A 22,233-nucleotide genomic window follows, 5' to 3' on the forward strand; every position below is an offset into this window, starting at 1 on the left:
TGCATTGAAAACTTGCTGAGTAAGCATTGTTCCAATGCACTTTGCCGAAGTGATTCAAGGCCGCTTCCAACGTTAGAAAAGTTCCCGGATTTGAACCGGCCGGGGATCGAACCCGGGACCTTTAGCATGGTGGTCAGATGCGTTACCGACTGAGCCACCACGGAATGTGTACGTATAAAATATCACAAATTTTCTCACTATAAGAAGACTTCTCATATGCTTTCCTTAACACCCGTGAATCTGTTTTGCTAGACCTCATGCATATTCATCTGCTTCATTCCAAAGTACACTGACTGATGACGTTAAGCTGAATATCATCCATTGGATCGACGGAAATAATGAAGTGTCGAGACTTGTTTTCATTTTCTACAGCTCTTATGTACATGCTTTGGAGCAACACTGTGTTTAAACTTTCTATTTCTCCCATCTCCCACTTTCTTAAACAATGACTCATTTTTCAGGGAGTCTTCAAAACAATGTGCTGAAACTTAATTGTTTGGCTTGCAATAACAAATGTTTTTAGCATGGCAAATGCACGAAAGAAAATAAAGAAATGATGATTTTAGAAAATATAAAATCTCATAATTCTGAGAGATAACAAAATCTGTCCAGGAGAGTGAGTTGTATTTTTAATTTAAAAACCGATTTCAATATATTGGTTTAATTTTGAATAATATTGTCTTATATCATTATGCCATTCTTTACATCAATGAATACAACATGGAAACTATTTCTGATTGAGATTCCCTTTCTAAACTACGAAGCAAGGGACTTTAGGCTTAGATATCCTCAAGATTTTACAAGGAGGAAATTGGTGGTGGTGGTGGTGGAGGTGGGGGGGGGGGGTGCAAGTAAGGCATTCCTGCCCATAATACTGCTTCTGTTTGAAGTTATCGTGTTGCTGCAATGATCTGTATCAGTTTTACTTGCAAATATCAGCCCCTTTTAACAGGTGACAGAACTTATTATGTCTGAAATTAAATTATATGTGTCAAATATATAATTTTAGACTGACATTAATTTTTTAGGAGAGCTACTGCCCTCCCATGTCTTTCTCTGGGTTTCATGCTGTTGACCCCTCCCCCAGAGCAACTTCTCGCTTATCACCATGTTGTTATAAATAGTGCATGCAACGTAGAGGTAGAAGAGATTGCCAATGTCCAATTAAATTCAAGGATGTAATTATATCGTCGCATTATGCAATTGAAATTAATTTACTGGTGCACTAAAACTAACAAAAAAGTAGAATTTGTTTACAAAACAATATTAATAAGGAAGATAGGCTCTAATTATATTCTTTTCATATTAAATCTCCAATACAGGTTTAGAATAAGTACACTTATTTTATAACATAGCATGATAAGTAAGTTGGAAAATAACTCGTTAATTTAATTATTTTACTTGTAATCAATACTAACAGTTTACATGTGTTGATAATTACCATCTACTAACATCTGCCAGTATGAGGCATCAAAATACCATCCAGGAAATATGATCTTCGTGCTTCTTTGGGTAAGGTAGCCAAAACTTTTGAAGCGTTCTACATCAAAATCTATTTCATGTACTACTTTATTGTTCCTGCATAAATAGGCAATATATTAATACAAATATTATGAAAAAATAGAGTACAATAGATAAATAATAAATAAGAATAAGTAGTGTAACCTTTCAATCAATTCATGAAATTGTAACATGAATTATCACAAAATCAGCAATTATACATTCCTTATTGTGAACATCCTGAATTCTAGATTCATTTACTTAAACTTTTAGAGGCTTACCCTTCTGTGAATAGCATATGAAGGCCACAAACTATGTAAGTGCCATTACCATTCAATTATCGAGGGTAACATGCTGTATCTTTTAAGGGGGGGTATGATCCCCTAACAATGCCCATGACAAACAGTTATGTCATTTTGCAGTATTTTCCAAATGTAAATTTTCCAGTTATTGGTTGAGCCTCCCCGATGGCACAGTGGTAATGTCATTGCCTTGTATGCAAGGGGTCCACGGGCATGCCCGATGGTGCAGTGGTAGCGTCGTTGCCTTGTAATCAAGGGGTCCCGGGTTCGATACCTGGTGGAGGTACAAGTAATTTGGATCCCACTTTACACTGTAGGTCCAGTCCCGATTAGCCTTACTGTGCACAAAGTAGACTGAAAACACCAACTCACTCAATCAATCGATTCTCGGTTATTCCTGAAACATTTCCAGAACAAGGTCAGGCTTGCTTATCACAACTTGTTTTACACTTGTTTGGTATGCACAGTGGCGTATGCAGGGGGGGGTTACGGGGTTTAAACACCCCCCCCCTTGAGCTTGTGAAATGTTATGAAAAATGCTGTGGAAAGAAAATAATTAAATGGCCAACTTACCAAAGTCAAAGATCTAGGACAATACTATTACTATTACTACTACTACTACTACTACTAATAATAATAATGATGATGATAATAATTTGAATTATTATTTCCATGCAGCACGAAGAAAAGCACAGCATTCCAAACACATGCGTCTTTCAGAGAGATAGCCTTGAAAATTAATAAGAATTTTTGAAAATAAAATATAAGAGCAACTATGATTTAAAAGAGAGAAAACTTGTTTTGTATCTCAGTTGCAACAATGTTCAATAGACTGGCGTACGTGGGATTTTTTTTTTCGGGGTGGGCTGGAATAGTAAATGTGGATAGCACATGCCTTTGTTTTGGAGGGCAGGATGCATAATAAAATATTTCGTATTTTTGGAGCTTTTCAGTCTATTAAAATTGTATTCAAAGACAAAAATGGTAATCGGGACTCACTTTAAAAGATGTTTCGCATTTACACATTTTGATTTTTTAAAGTTCTTAACGGATTTTTATTTGAAAATTCTGATTTTCTCAAAATTTTGGTAGGGGCTGTAACCCCATCAGCCAGCCCTCTACGTTCAATGAGCATGTATTTTTTTGTGTGAACAATGAGAATTAACTAAAGAGAGTTCTTGGTTCGTTGTAAGCGGCTAATGTATAGACAAAGGCTAGGCAGACAAGAACAGTCACCAGTCCACCTTCCCATTGTTTACCGCAGCATGTTTGAATGTCTCTCTTAAAATGTCTCACCTTGTTGACTAGACATGTATTCAAACGACAATAAGCTTAACTATTGTAAAATGTTTTGTTGGCAAGAACAGAGAGACAATCCACATGTGAATTATCGGGGACAATTATGAGGAGAGGAAGCCGGAAAAATTCCAACCAATTCCGGGAATCGAACCCAGATCTCCCGCGTGGTTGTCAGACGCTCTACCGACCAGACTACCGCAGCTCCTTGGATGAGTTCCATACTTTGATAATTTTAATTTATTTTAATATATTTTCTTGTTTTTATAGATTTTCTTCACACTTAAAATGTCTCACCTCGTTGACCAGACAATTATTTCGTAACAAAGAAACAAAAAAATGCTCCCAGAATTTGATAAAAATGGAATAACTAGAAAGTGATATTATTCTTTTGCTTTCGTAAATACTATATTTACGTAGATCTCTAGTACTTAATAGTAGTAGTGGTATTAGTAGTATTATTAGTAGTAATTCAGCTAATTAATTAATTATAAGTATTATTAATTGTGATTATTATTATTTAATTAAAGTATAATAAAACAATGGTAATGTGAATTTGGAGAAAGTTTTAGAAATAACCCCCCCCCCCTTGATAAAATCCTGCATACGCTACTGGATATGCATGTAGAGAGTTTTGTTCTGTTAGTTTCTATGCTTATTCTGCGCTGAGTATCTTTGCTTGTTCTCTGTGTATAGTGTAGTTTTGTTGAGTCTTACTGCTTGTTCTGACAATATCCCCAACAACTTGTTTTTAAGACCGTAGCTACCAGTGGATGTCTTAGAGGGGGCTAGGGTTCATAAGCCCCTTTTCTTTGGCGTAGTATTACTAAAAGAAACAGCATCAAAGTCAAGAAAAGATGGCACAATGAGGGCTGATGATAAAAGTACTAAAACAACATATGTATCCCCTCCCCTTTTTTTTTCGGGGTGGGCTGGAATAGTAAATGTGGATAGCACATGCCTTTGTTTTGGAGGGCAGGATGCATAATAAAATATTTCGTATTTTTGGAGCTTTTCAGTCTATTAAAATTGTATTCAAAGACAAAAATGGTAATCGGGACTCACTTTAAAAGATGTTTCCCATTTACACATTTTGATTTTTTAAAGTTCTTAACATCAGCCCTCAGCACAATGAGGGCTGATGATAAAAGTACTAAAACAACATATGTATCCCCTCCCCTTCCTTTCGAAAATCCTGGGTGCCCCACTGGTAGTTACAGTTCTAATCTCTGAAGGAAACCCTTTTATTCCACTACACGTAGAGACAGGTTGATGCCTCGGTTGAACTTAGCAGGGTAGTGGTGAAGTGTACCCATTGTATTGTCACTTTTGTGGGTTGTCCTGTTCATGGCCTTTGTTGACTCTTCTTCCTTGTGAACACCGTTACACAAAAATATACACCTTGTTTGTTAATAAGTTCGAGACAAGCACGGAACACTGGAACTGCAGCCAGCCCACCATCTGCAGTATTTCCTTTTTTTTTTTTTATTGAATTCCTCTTTTTCAGTGCTTTCATGCCATCCTTTCTCATTTCTCTGATTAACCCAACAGTAACATTTTTAGTCAGTCAAACAATAAATCCAATCCTTGATTATGTGCAAAATAACATTGTGGAAATATCTTCCATTTGCACAAATTGATATTTTAAATAAGCATAATTAAGGCAAAGTATTGAGGATATGTACATTTTTTAAAAAAAAAATCCCCAGTTGGGTAAGCTGACTACCATCAACGATTTTTGTCTGTCTGAATTTTATAAAGGCTCCTGTAATTATGTCCAACTTATTTTATATTATTTGATGTTTATGTTTATATTTGACTATTAACTATTATTGATTGTACATGTGTTTCATTTCACTAGTCATTAATCTTGTTGCTATAGTAGACGTAGGCAAGAAAAAGAAGGACAACACGATATGTTAAGGAAGGTGAAGCATTCCATTTTGTGAAAATTTCAATTTCTAGCCCTGGTCTCAGTGCCTTGCCCCAAATCCCCTAAATGTGCCTTCATGTCACAGTGCTACATGTACCTTTGGCTATGTAAATATGAAATACCTCAGTATGTAGTGGACATATATCGATTTATACTTACGGTAACCAGTATCTGGCAACTATACCCTCACCAATGTAGAAGCCTTCAGCGCCTTCTATGTTTTGTCTTTCATGGCTCTCAGTGGTTGCTTGTTGAAAATAATTGTCTGCAGAAGAACCTGCAGTGAAAGGTAATTCACAATTAAACATCACACTCAAGGTTATTAGAACTATCGACGTTAGGGCGATTGGATGTTGTGTTCTGGTGACGCCACCATCTATGTGTAAGGTGGACTTACACATGGAAACTTTATCTAATCAATGTTACTCCAGTCTTCAGTTTTATTAATTTTTTTCTTCCAACACCTCATTTCCAGGATCATACAGTGGCGGCCGGCGGCAACTATGATTGGTAGTGTCAACGTGATCAAGAAATCGAAAAGAAAAAAAACAACAACTTCGGAATGCCCACCCCTGCCCCCTCCTTGAGGTTGCGCCACTGACCAAGATGTTTATCCTCATTTGATAACGTGGAAAACAGTATGTGTTTAAGTAATAACGCACTAATCTGATTCATCTTCACTCACTAACCCATCTTTATAAATGTACTTTTATTTGCATAAACTTTGAAATCCAGGGTGGCAATTGTCTCTATGTGTCTGTCCCTCCCTTTCCCCTGCAGGTGCCCTTGGCAGTCTGGAAGAAAAAATAAAGAAATACATGAGAACTAATTCCATCTTGAGTATCATTTTGTCCTGCTACTCTTAGATTCTCCTAGCCTTGCTTTTTTTTACTTCTATGCTTGCGCCCTTGCCCCATAGACTTGATTTGAAACCACGGTTGGTAATGCCCCCTGTCCTCCTCTGGTTGCGCCACTGGTTATCCCCCGTCAGTGTCGGCGATTAGGGGGGGCGAGGGGGCAGTTGCCCGCCCCCCACTTTTCGCCACTTTTGTCCCCGCACTATGCTAAATCATATCTACAAAGGGAAATATACTTTCTTGCCCCCCCCTCCCCCAGTTTTGGCACCTTGCTCCCCCGGTTTTGGAACCCAATCGCAGCCACTGTCCCCTGTAGTTTCGCCACAGATGCTGCGTTGTCAGGACAAAACGCGAAGTACACGGCAACTTCATCTTTGTTAAAATCCCCTTCTACCGCAATATCCCCATCAACGAACTGTAACATTTCTTCGCGAATTTTGGGCTCCTCGACAAAGTCTGAAATGGTACTTTACTAAACATGTTACGTGGAACTAGAACGTACTAACAGATAAACTACACGTCACGATGCAACTTGTGTTAAATAATTTCCCGAACACGACCTGATGATAACTTGAAATCATCTGAAATTTTTGTTCCAGTGCGACTTGGAGAAAAGAGGAACTACAAATAGGCGACAATAAAAACGTTTAATGTAAAACAAAAAACGCTGAGCTGTAGGCAAATATTGAAAACAATTCTTAAAAATACTGACGAAAGAAAAGACAACGACAGCCTTTATAGAGGCTGCCGACAGTACAGAAAGGTATATGCGGCTTCTCTTTCAATGCTTGACTGTTGTATACAATAACAGCAGTCTTACTACAATACCTAACATTCGGGCGCTCAATGTGACTACGACATATAACACTGCAAGAGTTAACGTTTTAAACATATGTTTTGAATAGGGGGTGCGGAAGTAAATTAGGGGTTGCTGAAGCACCCCTGCTCGAGGGCCCTATCTTGTCTAGAATTTCGATACTTGTCTCGATGAAATCTGGGTGCTGACTAGCGGGCGTCGGGGTTCGTCCCCCTCTGAGAGAGAGAGAGAGAGAGAGAGAGAGAGAGAGAGAGAGAGAGAGAGAGAGATATGAAAGGCAGAGAAAGAGAAGCGAATCTCTTTCATCCTCTCGAAAGAGGGAAGAAGAAGAAGAAGAAAAGCACACAAAAACTCGATGGAAGAAAGAGAGCGGGCAAAAAAGAAGGATAGAGGAAGAGAGGAAGGAAGAAGGCGAGGAAAACAAAGAGAAAGAGACAGAGTGAAAGAGCAGGAGAAAAGGAGGAGAGAGAGAGAGAGGAGATAGACAGGGGAGGTAGAGAGAAGGAGATAGAAATTTCATCCTATCTCTCTCTCTCTCGAATAAACTGCATTAATATTTAACAATTTGGGAGGGGACATGCCGTATAATATGGCAAACTTCAACCTTTTACTTCATGTAGACCGGTGTATATATAAAGTGTCCTGTACCGTGGTCGTGGGGTCTAAGGTTTCATGCTTTGGGCGCCAGCTACGCGACGCGCCCAATTTCGGGTCTCCTGGAGAAAGCTAACAACTTTTCTCCTGAGATTTCTGCCTCTGTATGTGACCGGTGGCCTTCTACCATCGTGAGGAAATTGTGGAGCTAAGAGTGAATAACGTAACCCGCTCATGGAAACCTACAACGACTGGGGGTTCGTCGTGCTGATCGCACGTCACCCCGTAACTGGTTCGATGATCTCCCACCTCTGGTTGGAGAGAGGCCGGCAGTCAGTAGGTAGACCTTGGCTCTCACGGGTGGTTGCGCCACGGGATATTTGTTCTTTTTACATAAAAAGTAAATGTCGCTAATTCTAGGCGTAATAATTAGACAGCAATGACTAATAAACGCGTAAAGATAAGAAAATTGAGACACGGGTGAATAGTGTTACAAAATTAAATGCTACTTACAATTTGAGCATACATTGTTGCCACGGAGAGGAAAGTCCTGCAAGAAATAGAAAAGTATGATGTGAAATTAAATAAGTTATTTCAAAACGATGATTTTTTTAAATATATTTTCGATACGCACTACATATTAAAAATAATGTGAAGGATGAAATACACTTACGATGTTTCTGAAATATATGTGTAATTGTCATTTACCGCTCAGTAGAAACAGAGAGACGCTTAAGATTTTTAAAAGTTACTTATAAATGGCGGAGGCATAGGACCTCTTGCCTCCACAAATTCCACACTTTTCATAATAAACCACTTTCACATCTTCCAATAGCTACAAGAGAATCGCCACCGAAAAGGGGTGGGTACAAGTAGGGTTGTCTCTTGTCTGCAATAATCCGAGCTAGCCACACAAATAAACAGCATGAAATATCTTACTACAAGTAGTTTAACAAATTGATGAATCCGTTTCCAATGAGAATGCAACACGCGTGGCAGCCATGACCACCGAAGCAGTTGTCAGCCAATAGCACCCCTGTACCCACGCTTACAAAATGCCCTAGTTTATATTATTCCGTCACTGTAATGCAACACTAAGGGTGATTTCACACTACAGCGACGCGTGTCGCTTCAAGATTTTGCCAGTCGAACGCAAGCTTGTGCGGGCCTCACGGATCAGCTTCGCACGCACCCTCACGACTGGACTTTCGCCATCACCCTCACGGATCGACTTTGCCCTCACCCTCACGACTCGCCTTTCGCCTTCACCCTCACATACCCTCACCCTCACGGATCGACTTCTCACACACCCTAACGGATCGACTTCGCCCTCACAAAGCTTCGGAGGGTGAGGGTGAGGTCTGCCCTCATGAGGGTCGCCCTCCGGAGGGGGACCACTTCTGGTGTTGGTGTTGATTGGCTCGTTCCCAAACTACGCGTGTCGCTTTGATCTGAAAGCTGCCTAATACGTACCTTCAGAAGAGGTCTGCAGTAGGTTCCCGTAACCTGGAATGAAACAGGTGCCATCAATTAGAACTGCTTTGCAATTTTTAATAATTGCGATATTTAAAAAGTAAAAATAAAAATTGAAAACGTTAGCACATTTATGTTTTATTGATCTCTCAATCTCGCTGCGGGTGGTTCCGTGTTTGAGTCATGACTCGGAATGTCTATATGCGCCTGCTCTAGTAACGGTGCCAAGACGAGGCTCATATTTTTAAAAAGACAAGAGTTACACTAACATATCATATTTGCCTCGTTCTTGGTCTTAAGTTCAATAGATACAAAAATGTCAAAATTACTTACTGAAATATAATGTTGTCGCCTTGTAATCAAAGGTCTTAGGTTCGATACCCGGTGGTTCGGATCTCACTTTAAAGTGTATGTCCAGTCCCGATTAACCTATACGTGCATAAAGCGAGCTTAAGATAATATTTCAAACAAATTTAATAAAATAAATGTTTCTGAGTATTAAACATGACATAAAATAACCAGTCACTCCTTTGCTATGTCTGAATTAGTTAAGAAATGTGTGTTTGTGTGTGTATGTGATTTTTATATAACTCGCATTCTAATGTGTGAAAGCACAAATGCATTTCTTTCAGCGATCAATCAAAGACTTTTGCTTTACCCAGCATTACTGCATCGTGGCGAACACATACATGGAATTATACTTGAATTATTGGCACCCGGAATTCTGCGTGAATTTTTCTCCGTAGACGTGAAAAAATTGAACTTTTATTAATCCATATTACTTTATATATATATATATATATATATATATATATATATATATATATATATATATATATATATATATATATATATATATTATTTATAAATGCCCTGAGGAAAGTTTTTAAGAGTTTAGCTTGTATTTTTAATCAAGAAAGGACAGAAATAAAGTTGCGTGGAAAATAAAACAAAATTATCTCAATTCGTTTATTAGATTGTTCTGCAAGGAACACTAACAATCTGATAGACCTAAGATTATTTCAAGATTACGTACCTTGAAGTTGATTATGGAAATTTAAGTTTAAAATTCTTATACAATTAACAATTTTTCGTAGATTAATATATTCCGTAACATTAGTGAAGTATTTCGAGTTTCAGTGTGTGAAATAGCAAATGTAAACTTCACACCTTAAATGATATATTCAGTTTAATTGAATTGAATTAGAATTTTTTGATACATTGGAATCGCACAGACCCTTTACATTGTTACTATATTTGTTCGTGAGTGTGGGTGGTGAACGGCTGTAATACTTAAGGTTGAAATAGAGAAAACATCTGGCTGTACCCTTGAATCTTTTGAATGTTCGCGTTGAACACCGGGAATTATATTTGAACTTTATCACGGTTCACACCCTGTAAAAATATTCCAATAGTTAATGGATAATTACCTGTAGAAGCAGAAGGATCGAAATCACCCAAACAGAAGCCATAGCAAGTGTCCCAGAAAACCAACTTGTAGCAAGGGAGGACAGCTCGATATGTACACCAGGAAAAATGCCAGGCATTGTTCGGGCAAAAATCCGAAATACAAGAAGTTATTTTCCGTCATAGCGGTGACTCAGGAATCAACACTATGAGAAATGTTGACCAGTAGGTGGCGTGATTGAAGGTAGTCAGTGTCTTTACGGTGAATTTTTCCATTGTTCTGATTTCCAAAGAAAGTTCCACTCACGTTCTTAGAAATAGAATGTTCTAATGAAAGCATTATTGAGAGGCAGTGACGGCGCCAGAGAAAAGTGACTGGGGGCGCAAGGGGGCGACAAATATTGTTAGGGGGGGCAGTCACATTGAAACGCACATATCCGTAGATATACAGGGTGTTTCTAAAGTTCGTTTCCAACGCGTAGGCGGTGATTCTACAAGTGAAAATAAACACAAGTTCATGTGACGAAATGCCGAAAACTGCACCGATTCGGATTTATTGAAGTGGGAAGAGTGCGAAAATTATGTTTACAAGGAAATAGTGGCATTTCTGTGCATGCTATCGTACTTCATAATTTGTATTATCCGCAGCATGAAATGCAAACTGAAACAAGATACATATATATAAAATCTTACTCATGAGACAGAGTAATGAAAACAAGTATGTGCAATACATTTTGTTTGCATGTGTGTTTACTGTTTACACATATATGTATATCCACACACCCGTATTTGAATTTTTGTTATTTTATGCCGCTTTTCTTCAAATTTTAAGTAATCGTGACGATGAGGAGGATGCGTGATGATATAGATGAAGGGACACTCGTAAAAAATATCTTTGCCCAAACCGGGGCTAGATCCCAGGAACTTCGGTGGCAAGATCAAATGTCGATTACTTCAGAATCTTTGACATCAAATCGGCTACACACATACATACACACACACACACAGAAATGCAATACAATTTATTAATCTTGAAGGACAGGCTGATACGTTCCGTTGTGTTCGTTTATTTAAATTCAATCATCTGCTTTAACACCTCCTAGCCCCCCCCCCCTAACCGTTTGGGCATGTGTTTCGAGAAAAAGAAGCTTGACGACTCTTTTGAACGACTCTCCTCAGTGAGCGAGCGCTCATGAGTCGACTCTCACAAATGAAAGGCTTGAACCCATCACTACAGGGGAGTGATGTCTGGCGATCTTGCTGGCCACGGCACAGGCCCACCCCTACCAATACACCGATTGTGGAACAAGCCATTGAGGAAGTGACGCACATTTTGGTCGAAATGTGGTTGTGCACCATCTTGTTGGAACCATAGTCGTTGCCTCAGTGCCAAGGGAACGTCTTCCAATAGTTCAGGCAAAACATCACGAAGAAATGCATGATATGTGCCACCTCACAGGCGAACAGGGAAAATGTACGGCCCAATCTAATGGCACTATCTCACACCGCACATTAATCGCAAAGCTGTGCTGATGGTGTGCCGTGAGAATTGCATGTGGATTTTACTACGTCCTCGTAGCGTTGCACTGCAGTGTACAACTTACCTTGCTAGTTCAGAAGAGCTGCGGTTAATCCCAGGGTTTGGGCTGAGATACTGCGTTCCCTCCCCTTGTATCAATCGGTGAAGTCCAAATAAGAACCCACGTGGTTGTTCTCCCGATCCAGGTATTCCACAAGTATGTATTAAACTTTTAAAATAAAAGAAGGCCGCAATATATTCCAATTAGCGTTTATTAGAAACACGCACGTATATCGCGTAATAAAACAATACAATTAAAACATTACCGACCGGTACACCGCGAGAGATACGTAAGCCTAATCTTCCCATACGTGAAGCACCTCTTGCTTCTCAGATTCTCACCGCTCGACTCTTTTTCGCTCTCTGGAAAACGGTTATAGAGTACAACACACATGTCTTTGCCGTTGCGTATACCAATTTTCGTTTCGTCTCCCTCTCTCTTAGCATCACGTGTTCTACCCTGGTCGCCAACCGTCGCTATTGTTGCCATATTGTCATTCCATTCCTGGACACACTCGCGCAAACATCATTGAAAACAATTGAATAGCGCTCCAGCTCGCGGTTCACACCGTTCGGCAGGGACGGTAATGTGGCAATATAGCACGGCGTAGTGGTTGCTTCTTTTATGCAGTGCATGTTCATTGGCTAGCTAGTAACTAGTGTTGCCAACTGTAATAATGAAGCACTATTTTTGTCACGGAAGGGGAAAGGCAGGTAAAGTGACGGTGAGTTTTGTTGGATTGGAAGCACCATATTTTTATTTTGTACTAAGTATTTGACCGGTTTGACGTTGTGTGCGGGTGCTTCTGAACTGTAGACAATTTACCGAACCCATAGCTGTGTTCAATGTTATCTACTGATTATAATCAGGGCTTTATAGGTAAATACATACTTTTAGTTCGACGAAATATCGCTGAAATTTTGTGATATCTTTGCGAATAGTAATGTTTGTAGTGATTTAAGGTACATTTTATTGTCAATATTTTTCCATATTTCTAACTTTAATAAATACTTACTTTTACATATTAAAGGAAAATATACTTAATTTTACATATTTCAACAGGTTTAATTCACAAATTGTTCATATTTCATAATTGTGGAATTGTTCAAAATAAATAAATTATGTGGCTCCAACAGCATTTCAACTCTTGGCTCCGGCACGTGTTCTTGTAGAAATTGCATAGAGGAGGCTGTCATTTTTGCTGCTTAATGCGATGCATATTGTTTTCTGTGTTAAAATTGCCATGCTTTGATGGGTGACCAAGTTCATAGTAGGGCCGGCGGAAGGGGAGGGCGAACCGTGCCACCGCCCAGAGCGGCAAAATTTGAAGAGAAGAAAAAAATAAGCCTATTGAAAACTGTGGTCGCGCGAGTTATTCTTTTGTGCTTAATAGTATTGAAATAGCATAAGAAGTCTCATTATTTATTTTATATTTTGATGTTTTACTTCGGAACATATTGATTTTCAATTTCCCATTGCTTCGTAACGGGGAAGGGGGGGTCGAATTGGAACGGCATCTGCCGTCACCACCCAGGGAGGCAAAATGACTAGCGCCGGCCCTGGTTCATAGCAAAAGAAAAATCCGCGCAGCTTATCGTCTAGTGGCAGTATATGTACTTGTTATTGTTGTGGAAGCCGGCATCGTTTGTAAATGTACAACAAAGGCAACCGACTGTCGCCGATCACAGAGAGGAAATAATAATACTGCTTGAGGAGGAGTGTTGTGGTCCAATTGTCGCGGTTTAACACGACATGCTATTATCTGTCATTGCAGTTCCGTACCAGTGTATACGGGTTTTGGTAGTGAACTGTTAGAACGCCACCAGTGCATTAATGCAATGAAAAATAATATATTTTTTTATTTTGTTTGAAATCACTCAAATAAGGAATCGTATGAAGAAGTCTTCTTTGCAGCATTTTTGGTAATTTTACGTATGTGTTAGTTCATATTTTGCAAATTTTTAGTCCATATGTATGTAGCTACATACAAAGCCACTTATTAGTACATATTAATCCTAGTCCTGGTATAATGCATGACGTTTAAAACTCAACGTTAGATAGACCTGAATTCTCTAAATTTTCTTGTTGTACGTAACAGCTGTGCATCGGCGCACTGCAGCGATTTTTCTATCTGCTCCATTAGCATCACTGCTTCTTTAGTTGTGTCGCGCATCGCACGGCAGAAATATCTGTTCTGGACTCTACCTCCCCACTGACCCAGTGGTACCAAGCACAATACATTTTTAATACCAGAAAATAAATAAAAGAAAACAGTAATATATTGGAAATGTACATTCATCTGGCACAGTGAATTTAGGTATGTGGTGGCAACAATGCAAACGGTGACGCGTGATCTTCTCACACCACAGATTTTAAATAAATCAACAGTGGCTTTGAAAATATAATAAGAGAGAAGAATGGCGTTTGCCAAAAACATGAAACAACGAATAGATATAAGGAATTTAACTCAGAAATTAATAACTTAGGCTTCACTAACCTGATTGAAATGAAACTTACGACAATCTTTAGAACATTTAAAAGCAAATCAAACTATTAGTGTTGAGTATATAAAGTTGCTTAAACTTGCCGCTATTTATACTTGTAGATATATCAATATGTAATGTTAACGATTATAAAGGCGGCCATATTGAAAAATTGACTGAAAGCATTAATATAATATTTATGAATGTATTAACTGTAAAATACGTGAAACTATAATAAACACGAGATAATAATATAATATATAATAAGCCATTATACACTGGTCAAAACAATTAGGGGAGCAAGCAAGAAATCCCAAGACCAAAGTTGGAAAGTCAAAAGTAGCAATGTATGTTGATGAAGTGAGTGTGTCCTCAACCAGTACAATTCATCTGTGATGAATCATCAGCATGAAGAGCTCTCTAGCATGGCCGTATTTAGAGGGGAGGGTTTCTAGGGTTCAAACCCCCCCGAAACTTCTGACATGTTGGATTAATGGAAGTTCAGAAACCAAAATCTGTAACTCATTTTCCATTTTTTTTTTTTTGAAGCATCACAAAATACAAGGAGACAAGGTTGAAACGATGAAGCTAGAATTTTCATACATTTGGAATTCTGAAACTTGAGTGAAACAGGATTTATTCCCGGAATCGCAACTCGCCCGCGACCCCTCCATTTTCACTTCGGATGTCCTCTTTCCAGTCTTGTTCCTGCTTCACAAGGAATATAGACTGAAAATTCACTTATGATTGTCCCAAAGTTCCCTTTCCAAATTTGTAATTCCCTGTTCGATAAAGTTGAAAATCCCCTTGATAGGAGTTCGAACCTAGGATCTCCAATTTCGTAGCGCATTACATTCGCGATTGAGACAATCCATGCACCAGGCTAAGTTTTTTAAAAATAATAACTGGTTCCACACTTTTCAAAATTCCAAAAAATAAGTTTTAAGGTCAAACAACAAAAACATTGTGATTAAAATTTTCATCAGACTTTTAAAGCTTTTTCTTGAAGGTATCTAAAATTTAATAACAAACTATAATAATTGTGGATTTCAGTACACACTGTATGAAACGTAAAAAAACAACAAAAAAAACAACAACTTGTGCTGGATATTCACTCATCTGCTAGATTGAGTAAGCCCCGTCAAGGATATAACAACAACAGGGGCGGTTACAACAACAACAATAATAATAATAATAATAATTGTTATTAATATTAGGCCTATTATTATTGTATAATTATTGTTATTATTACTATTATTCAAATTTCTCGCGACGCCCATGGGAACAATTATGGATTACCCCCCCCCCCCGAAAACATTTCCTGTCTACGGCCATGCTCTCTAGTGACACCATAAGGCACGTGGCAGAATTTGTGATATGAGGAGCAATCACGAGGTCACTTGGGAACACCGGTTGTTTGATGCTGGCAGACCGTAAGTGCAGGTGGGATTCAGTTGAGTAGTGTTGAATAGGAACGTTGGCAGAACAACACGATTTAGGGGAATCTAGCGCATGGAGAGCCATTGGGAGGATGGAAGCAGGGTGAGGTGGCTGCAGCCCTTGGTGTGTCATGCAGTGTCATTTCCAGGTTGTGGGCACGATTTCAACAGACAGGTACAGTACGAAGGAGGCCTGGGCAAGGTCGCCCAAAGTCAACAACAGTGAGGGAAGACCGGTACTTAGCATTGTCGGCTCGCAGGAATAGGCAGCAAACTGCAACTGACTTGCGACGCGGCCTTGTTTTGACAACAGGACGAAGAGTCTCGGGCCAAACTGTACGAAATCGCCTGCGGGAAAGGGGTCTTTATGCAAGAAGACCAATGGTGTGTGTCCCTCTGAATGCCCAACACCGTAGGGCCCGCAGACAGTGGGCTGTGGAACATCGTGAGTGGGGACATGGAGAGTGGAGTTCAGTTCTCTTCTCGCATGAGTCGCGTTTAGGTCTCCAGTCAGATAACACAGGCCTGCGAAATTGAAGTTGTTGAAAAATACAAGAGACGCTGAGTATTATGTTATTGGGTGTGCTGATTTCGAAAATGACCTCCATTTTTTTCCATCACGTCAGGATTTTTTGTACAATCGATATCGATATTTTTGCTAAAATCCTATGTAAAAAGGAATTTTCGCGTACAATTTTGCATGCACTATCTGGCAACAGTGGTTTTGATCCATTTAAATCTATGTAAAATTGATGCTTGGTGATGCAAATTGATTTATTAGCAATTGATTTTATTTTGTATAGGTTTAAATGGAAGAAAACCACTGTTGCCAGATCGCACGAGCCAGCTCTGGTCGAGAGAAAAACACAAAGTTCTCTTGAGTTTACACTTTTAACATCCCATTATGGTGAAGTTTCTAGAAAAAAAGCACCAACGTATTATGTTCATTTGTGTTTATTAAGGTAACGTACATAAAATAGACGATTGACCACGAGGAGCAATGTATGTGTACGTTTGACACAAATTGTAAACTGAACAAACAACAAAACCAAACACAAACAAAGTTTATATTTACGTACGTACCCTTTTGCCTTTGAAACTTCTTTTTGACGTTCTTCTTTCATGTGCAATCTCAGGCCTCTCTCGTGTTAACATCCAATAGTAGTCGGCGAGCATGTTCTTGTTCCGTTGTCCTTGATATTTGCACTCCATATCTTTAATATCTTGGTGGAACCTTTCACCCTGTTCTTCGCTGACTGCTCCTAAATTTTCGGGGAAATAGTCCACATGTGAGTGAAGGAAATGGAGTTTGACACTCATGGAGCAACCCAACGCTTGAAATTTGTCCAGCATATTCATAACAATTGCTTTATAGTCAGGATCCTCGTAATTTCCCAGAAATTTACTGACCACATCTTTGAAGGCAACCCAAGCTTCTTTCTCCGTTGTTGTCATGCTAGTCTCAAAGTCTTTATCCTTCATGATCTTGCGGATATCTGGACCAACAAAGATTCCCTCTGTCAACTTGGTTGCAGATAAACCTGGAAACTTTTTGCACAGGTATTTGAAACAATCGCCATCTTTTGGAATAGCCTTGACAAATTGCTTCATTACACCTAATTTGATATGCAACGGGGGTAACAATACTTTTTTGGGTCAACTAAGCTGTTCCGAATCACGTTATTGGTGCCTGGTTCAAGATTTTGTCTTTTAGCCATTCTTTCTTGACCCAATGTTGAGTCTTTGCACGCCTGTCCCACTCACAAATGAAACATGGGAACTTTGTATATTCGTCTTGTTGACCAAGAAGCATGGAGATAACTTTCAAATCACCGCAAATGGTCCAACCGTGGTCGGCATATTTTATTTTGTTGAGGACGAGAGCCAGGTTTTCATAGCGTTCTTGTAAATGTACCGAGTGTGCAACTGGTACAGATGCATACTGGCTTCCGTGATGAAGAAGGACAGCTTTCAGGCTCCTTGTCGATGAATCTATAAACAGCCTCCATTGATCTTTATCGTAGGTGATATTAAATTTGCTCATCAATCCGGGAACATCAGAACAATAGACCAGGTTCTCCGCTTTCTCAAAGTACTGAACAAAGTCCTTTTCTCGATTCCTGTGCCAATAAAACGTGGTTCCTTTGGCCAATCAATGTTTTTCTTTCAATCCGGAGCCCAACAATTCAGCTGCCTCTTTCGAAAGGCCCAGATCTCTAGTCAGATCATTAAGTTCAACCTGAGAGAAGGGCTGAGGTGAATCGTCTCCAGAGGGCTTATATTCGGTATCGGAGCCTTGACCGTCTGGATGTTCCGAGTCTGGAGACTCTGAAGAAATTACTGGTAATTCAGTTGGAGGCAAAGGCACTGGCACATCAGGTACATGAGGAACGGGGCGTATGGCCGATATAATGTTCTCAGGATAAGAGATTAGCTTGTGATTTTTTCGGTTATACCCACGGACATGGCAGGCACAAAAGTAACAATCATCACAGTGGTTTCTCGGCTCCCTCCATGTCATAGGAATTCCAAAGCGTAAAGCAGTGTTCTTTCCGTTGAACCATAAGCGTAGATCATTGAGACACTGCACACACACTTTATGAGGAGCCCACGATTTGTCCTGGTCTCAGAGTTTCATGGCAAAATACGCAAGATAAAGTTTTCTTACATAGTTTGTAATGGTCAGGCAGGGAGGAAAGCTATTCCACGCCGAAACAGCATATTTATGGTAAATGTTCATACAAATCCATGTACAATTAAATTTTTCAAGAAAACGTGACGTGATAGACAGTTTTCTTTATTTTTTTTTAACTCAGCACGACAAAATACATAAAGTTCACCTATCACTTCCCTTGTATTTTTTTCATCGCAGGCCTGTGTAATCGACGCATTCTCATCTGGAGGGAACGTGGGACTCGCAATTATCCCGCACATGTGCGCGAAGTGTCTCAGTATGGTGGCGGTGGCTTAATGGTATGGGCAGGGACCAGTGTTGGTCGATGTGCCCTCCTGCACAATATCCGGAACGGTACGTTGACAAGCTTACGGTACCGGGATGAGATCCTCAGGCCTCATGTTGTCCCAATGGCTGCAGATATCGGTGATCGTTTCATTTTTGTGGACGATAATGCCCGACATCACCGAGCACGTCTGGTTGACACCATGCTACGGGATGAGGGTATCGAACGAATCGTATGGCCAGCGTCCTCCCCAGACTTGAATCCCATTGAACATATGTGGGACACACTCGGAAGACGCATTGCTGCTCGGCCAGCGCCGCCTACAACTCTGCAACAGTTGGAAATGGCCCTTCTGGAGGAATGGGTGAATATCCCGCAGGCTGTCGTTGATAATCTTAATGGTTCCATGCAAAACAGATGTGCAGCTGTCATAGCAGTTCATGGCGACCACACGCCTTATTAGAGGTATGGATCTGTTGCATATCTGTCCATTTCTGTTGTCTTATCACCGTGCTGTTCTCCTGATTTTGTGCAGTACCTTGCAGAAATCACCCCTAGAACTCTGTTGTGCTAATGACTCAATAGACATGTATTGTACTGGTTGAGGACACACTCACCTAATCAAAATACATTGCTACTTTTGACTTACCAACTTTGGTTTTGGGATTTCTTGCTCGCTCCCCTAATTTTTTTGACCAGTGTATAATAATATTCGTTAAATAATAATGATATAAAACAACGAAGTAATGGCCAACTCGGGGTCATTACAATTAGCAAAATCCCAAACGTGACTGTTTTTACTATTGAACACGCCGTCCTGGTGAAGTTCGCTTCATCGGTCCTAGAGGCCAGCATAGTGTGCCTTTTACCTACCCACTGCCCGCTTGCACGCGATAACAGGTTTACCTGCTCGCCTGCCCACGGCAACGAGTCGACTTGCGTCTCTACCCGGGTTCTTGGTCTTCAAGGCGCTCTGCGCTTACAAGGTACCTGGGCATTCATCAAGACCCGGGCGCCTGCAAAACCTGCTGGAAGGAAACAGCCCTCCGGCAACGTGTCGCTCCAGGTGTTTCATCACCACGTGGACGGCTGCAGCCAGTGTTGCCTACTTACGTAGCTACTAAATCCTACGAAGTCCTAGGAGGAGCTTCTTCTCCAAGGAGAATTTATATACTTAGCGATTTCAGTTCAGCGTAAGCAGTTTTTATCTTATTGCCAGGAAATGCACGCAATATTACAGTTTCATTTATCTAAATGAATGATCGAGCAAACAAAAATCTCCTCACTGAAAACTAATTGTTTTTCATTGCATGGTGCCTTAACCAGGCACGCAGTGGCGCAACCAGAGAAGGCAGGGTGCATTGCTCACAACCTTGGACGGAAATTGTCTAGCGGAGGGGTCAGGGTGGGGTCAAACATTAAAGTACAAGTCTCATCAAGTTCAATGCCGTAGCAAAGGGGTAGCGGGAGTCGGCCCTGAGCGCCGAACGATCTAAGTGAGAAAAGTTTTAAAACAGAGAATGCTATGGCGGCCCGTGATATTATTTGCTATTAATGTTGGTTTGTTACGAGTTGGATGAATTAATTATGTAATACGTCGCTCCATGTGAAAAGAAAATATTGTACATGGAAATTTTACATGCCATATGTCTGTACATTCGGAATGCATTTATCATGCACTTTCTTTCTTTCAAAAATAGTTTGTGTGCTTGTTTTCCATTATTAGCTAAAGTGAAATTGACGTGTTGAAAAAAAAATATTTCTAATCCTCTGTTTCAACACAAATGCGTAAGAACCGATTTCTACCCCCTTTTTGCGTGATTTATGAGGATAATAATGCCTTTCATGCTACTTTATTACTATTATTGCGATTGTTGTTGTTGTTACGTTTATCCAAGTACTTGCCCCCCCCCCCCCCAAACGAGGGTAACGGCAATGCCCCTGGCTGGCTCTACGGCGCTGGTGTTCGCAGTAGAACAGTGTGTTGTTTGACTCGCGACTTCAGCGTCGAACGTGACATGTTTCAGTCCTGCCCTATATCACTATATATACGTATATTGGTTATTTACGACATATACTTATGGATCCTGTGCCACGGAAAACCTATTTCAATGTGTGTGTGTGTGGGGGGGGGGGGGGTAGCAACATTCGTAACTCTCATTTCGTTGGTGATGTGGCTTACGAAGCTTCGAGTTCCCTTTTTTAAGTAGTGCAAATCTATTGCAGTTGGCAACACTGCAGAACGGTGTGGGCCCGGTGCAGTTTCTACTCGAAGCAACTACGTCATGCAGAGGGAGGGGTCTGCAGTTGATGGAAAGAACGAACTGAGACCTACTAGGTATCGTAAGACTGCGGGTACCCGGCGGGTCTACAATGCCTGCCAGGAACGATCTGGGCAGGTGGCCAGACAAGCTGCTCAAGCGAGGGTGTTGCGCAGGTTGCATGGCATTTCAGGAGCGATGTCTCGCGAACGGGTCTGCTCCAGGTCTTGTGCAGGCCTCTGATCGGTCCACAACACCCTGTTCGCAAAATTCGAGATAGTTTCCATCTGATGCAAAAACCATTGGGAAAACACCACACGTGGGCCAAAGTCCTGAGGTAAAAGGTCTTGTACCTTTTGGAGTTTGAAAGGGTACATCCCTTCTTCGGACACGACGAGCCACACATTAACATGGTAGGTGTTGTGGGCACTGGCTATAGCGCGCGTACTGGTGTCAGGACATCCACAAACTGATCTGTGTTCACACTTCGTGGTCTTCCAATTTCTCGACGGGGTGGTAGCACTGATCCTGTTTCCCGAAGTCGAGTATGCACTCTTTGAAAGAAGGTGTGCGACGGCAGCCTCCTATTTGGAAAACATTCCCCATACAAACGCTGTGCTGCTTGGCTATTACTTCCTATCTCGCCATAAATAAGATGCATGTCTGCCAGCTCCTCTGCGGTGTATGCAGCCATCCCTATTGCTGGATATCTGCCGACCCGTAGACGACGATCACTAGTGCACGAACACGAACACACGATGGGCCGTGCCTATCGATAACACCTAGCAGTGCCTATTGCGAGGCTTGCCCAATTCGTCAAGTTCACGTCCTTCCACTCGTATCTATTCAACCGCAAACGTGTGATGGTAACCTGATGCGCGATGATGCTGATTCGCAGTACGTGAAGCACGAATGGCAGCGACCGATGCTTTCCTGCCGGAAGAAAACTACTGTGTTAACGCCCCTAGCGGAAAACGCCAAAGTCAAGGCCACGCTTCGGCCTTTCTGCATGTAGGTACGTACAAATATCGACAATAAAACATCGCGACCAAAAATATCGCCCACATTACATGCTAATCACTCCATAAAACCCTTCCCTACCCCCATGACTTCAACAGACCCATTCGCTTCCTTTGGGGAATCCCTTGCGCATGAACTTCACACATCTGCCATTTGCTTTTTTGAATAGAGCATGCCTCATTTCTTTGTGGAACGCCCTTCGCCGCGGTCACATGGTTGGCCGTTGTGCCACTATTTCCTTGTAAACATAATTTTCGCCCTATTTCCCACTTCAATAAATCCGAATGGGTGCCGTTTTAGCATTTCGTCAC

General features: G+C 40.6%; 1 protein-coding gene across 1 annotated transcript in view; it reads right to left on the reverse strand.

Annotated features, from left to right (window-relative positions):
• LOC145991800 (inactive pancreatic lipase-related protein 1-like) overlaps positions 1–21,596 on the reverse strand; it is a 41,130-nt gene extending 19,534 nt beyond the window's left edge. Inside the window, exons 1-5 of the mRNA XM_083127850.1 lie at positions 21,351–21,596; positions 8,773–8,805; positions 7,813–7,849; positions 5,191–5,308; positions 1,442–1,578 (exon numbers count right to left, since the gene is read on the reverse strand). Of these exons, the coding sequence (XP_082983976.1) occupies positions 1,442–1,578; positions 5,191–5,308; positions 7,813–7,849; positions 8,773–8,805; positions 21,351–21,596 (571 nt within the window). The remainder of the gene's footprint in view (positions 1–1,441; positions 1,579–5,190; positions 5,309–7,812; positions 7,850–8,772; positions 8,806–21,350) is intronic.
• Between the last annotated feature and the right edge of the window lie 637 nt (positions 21,597–22,233).

Source organism: Lepisma saccharinum, chromosome 8, assembly GCF_977018435.1.
Source record: "Lepisma saccharinum chromosome 8, izLepSacc3.1, whole genome shotgun sequence".
Lineage (NCBI taxonomy): Eukaryota > Metazoa > Arthropoda > Insecta > Zygentoma > Lepismatidae > Lepisma > Lepisma saccharinum.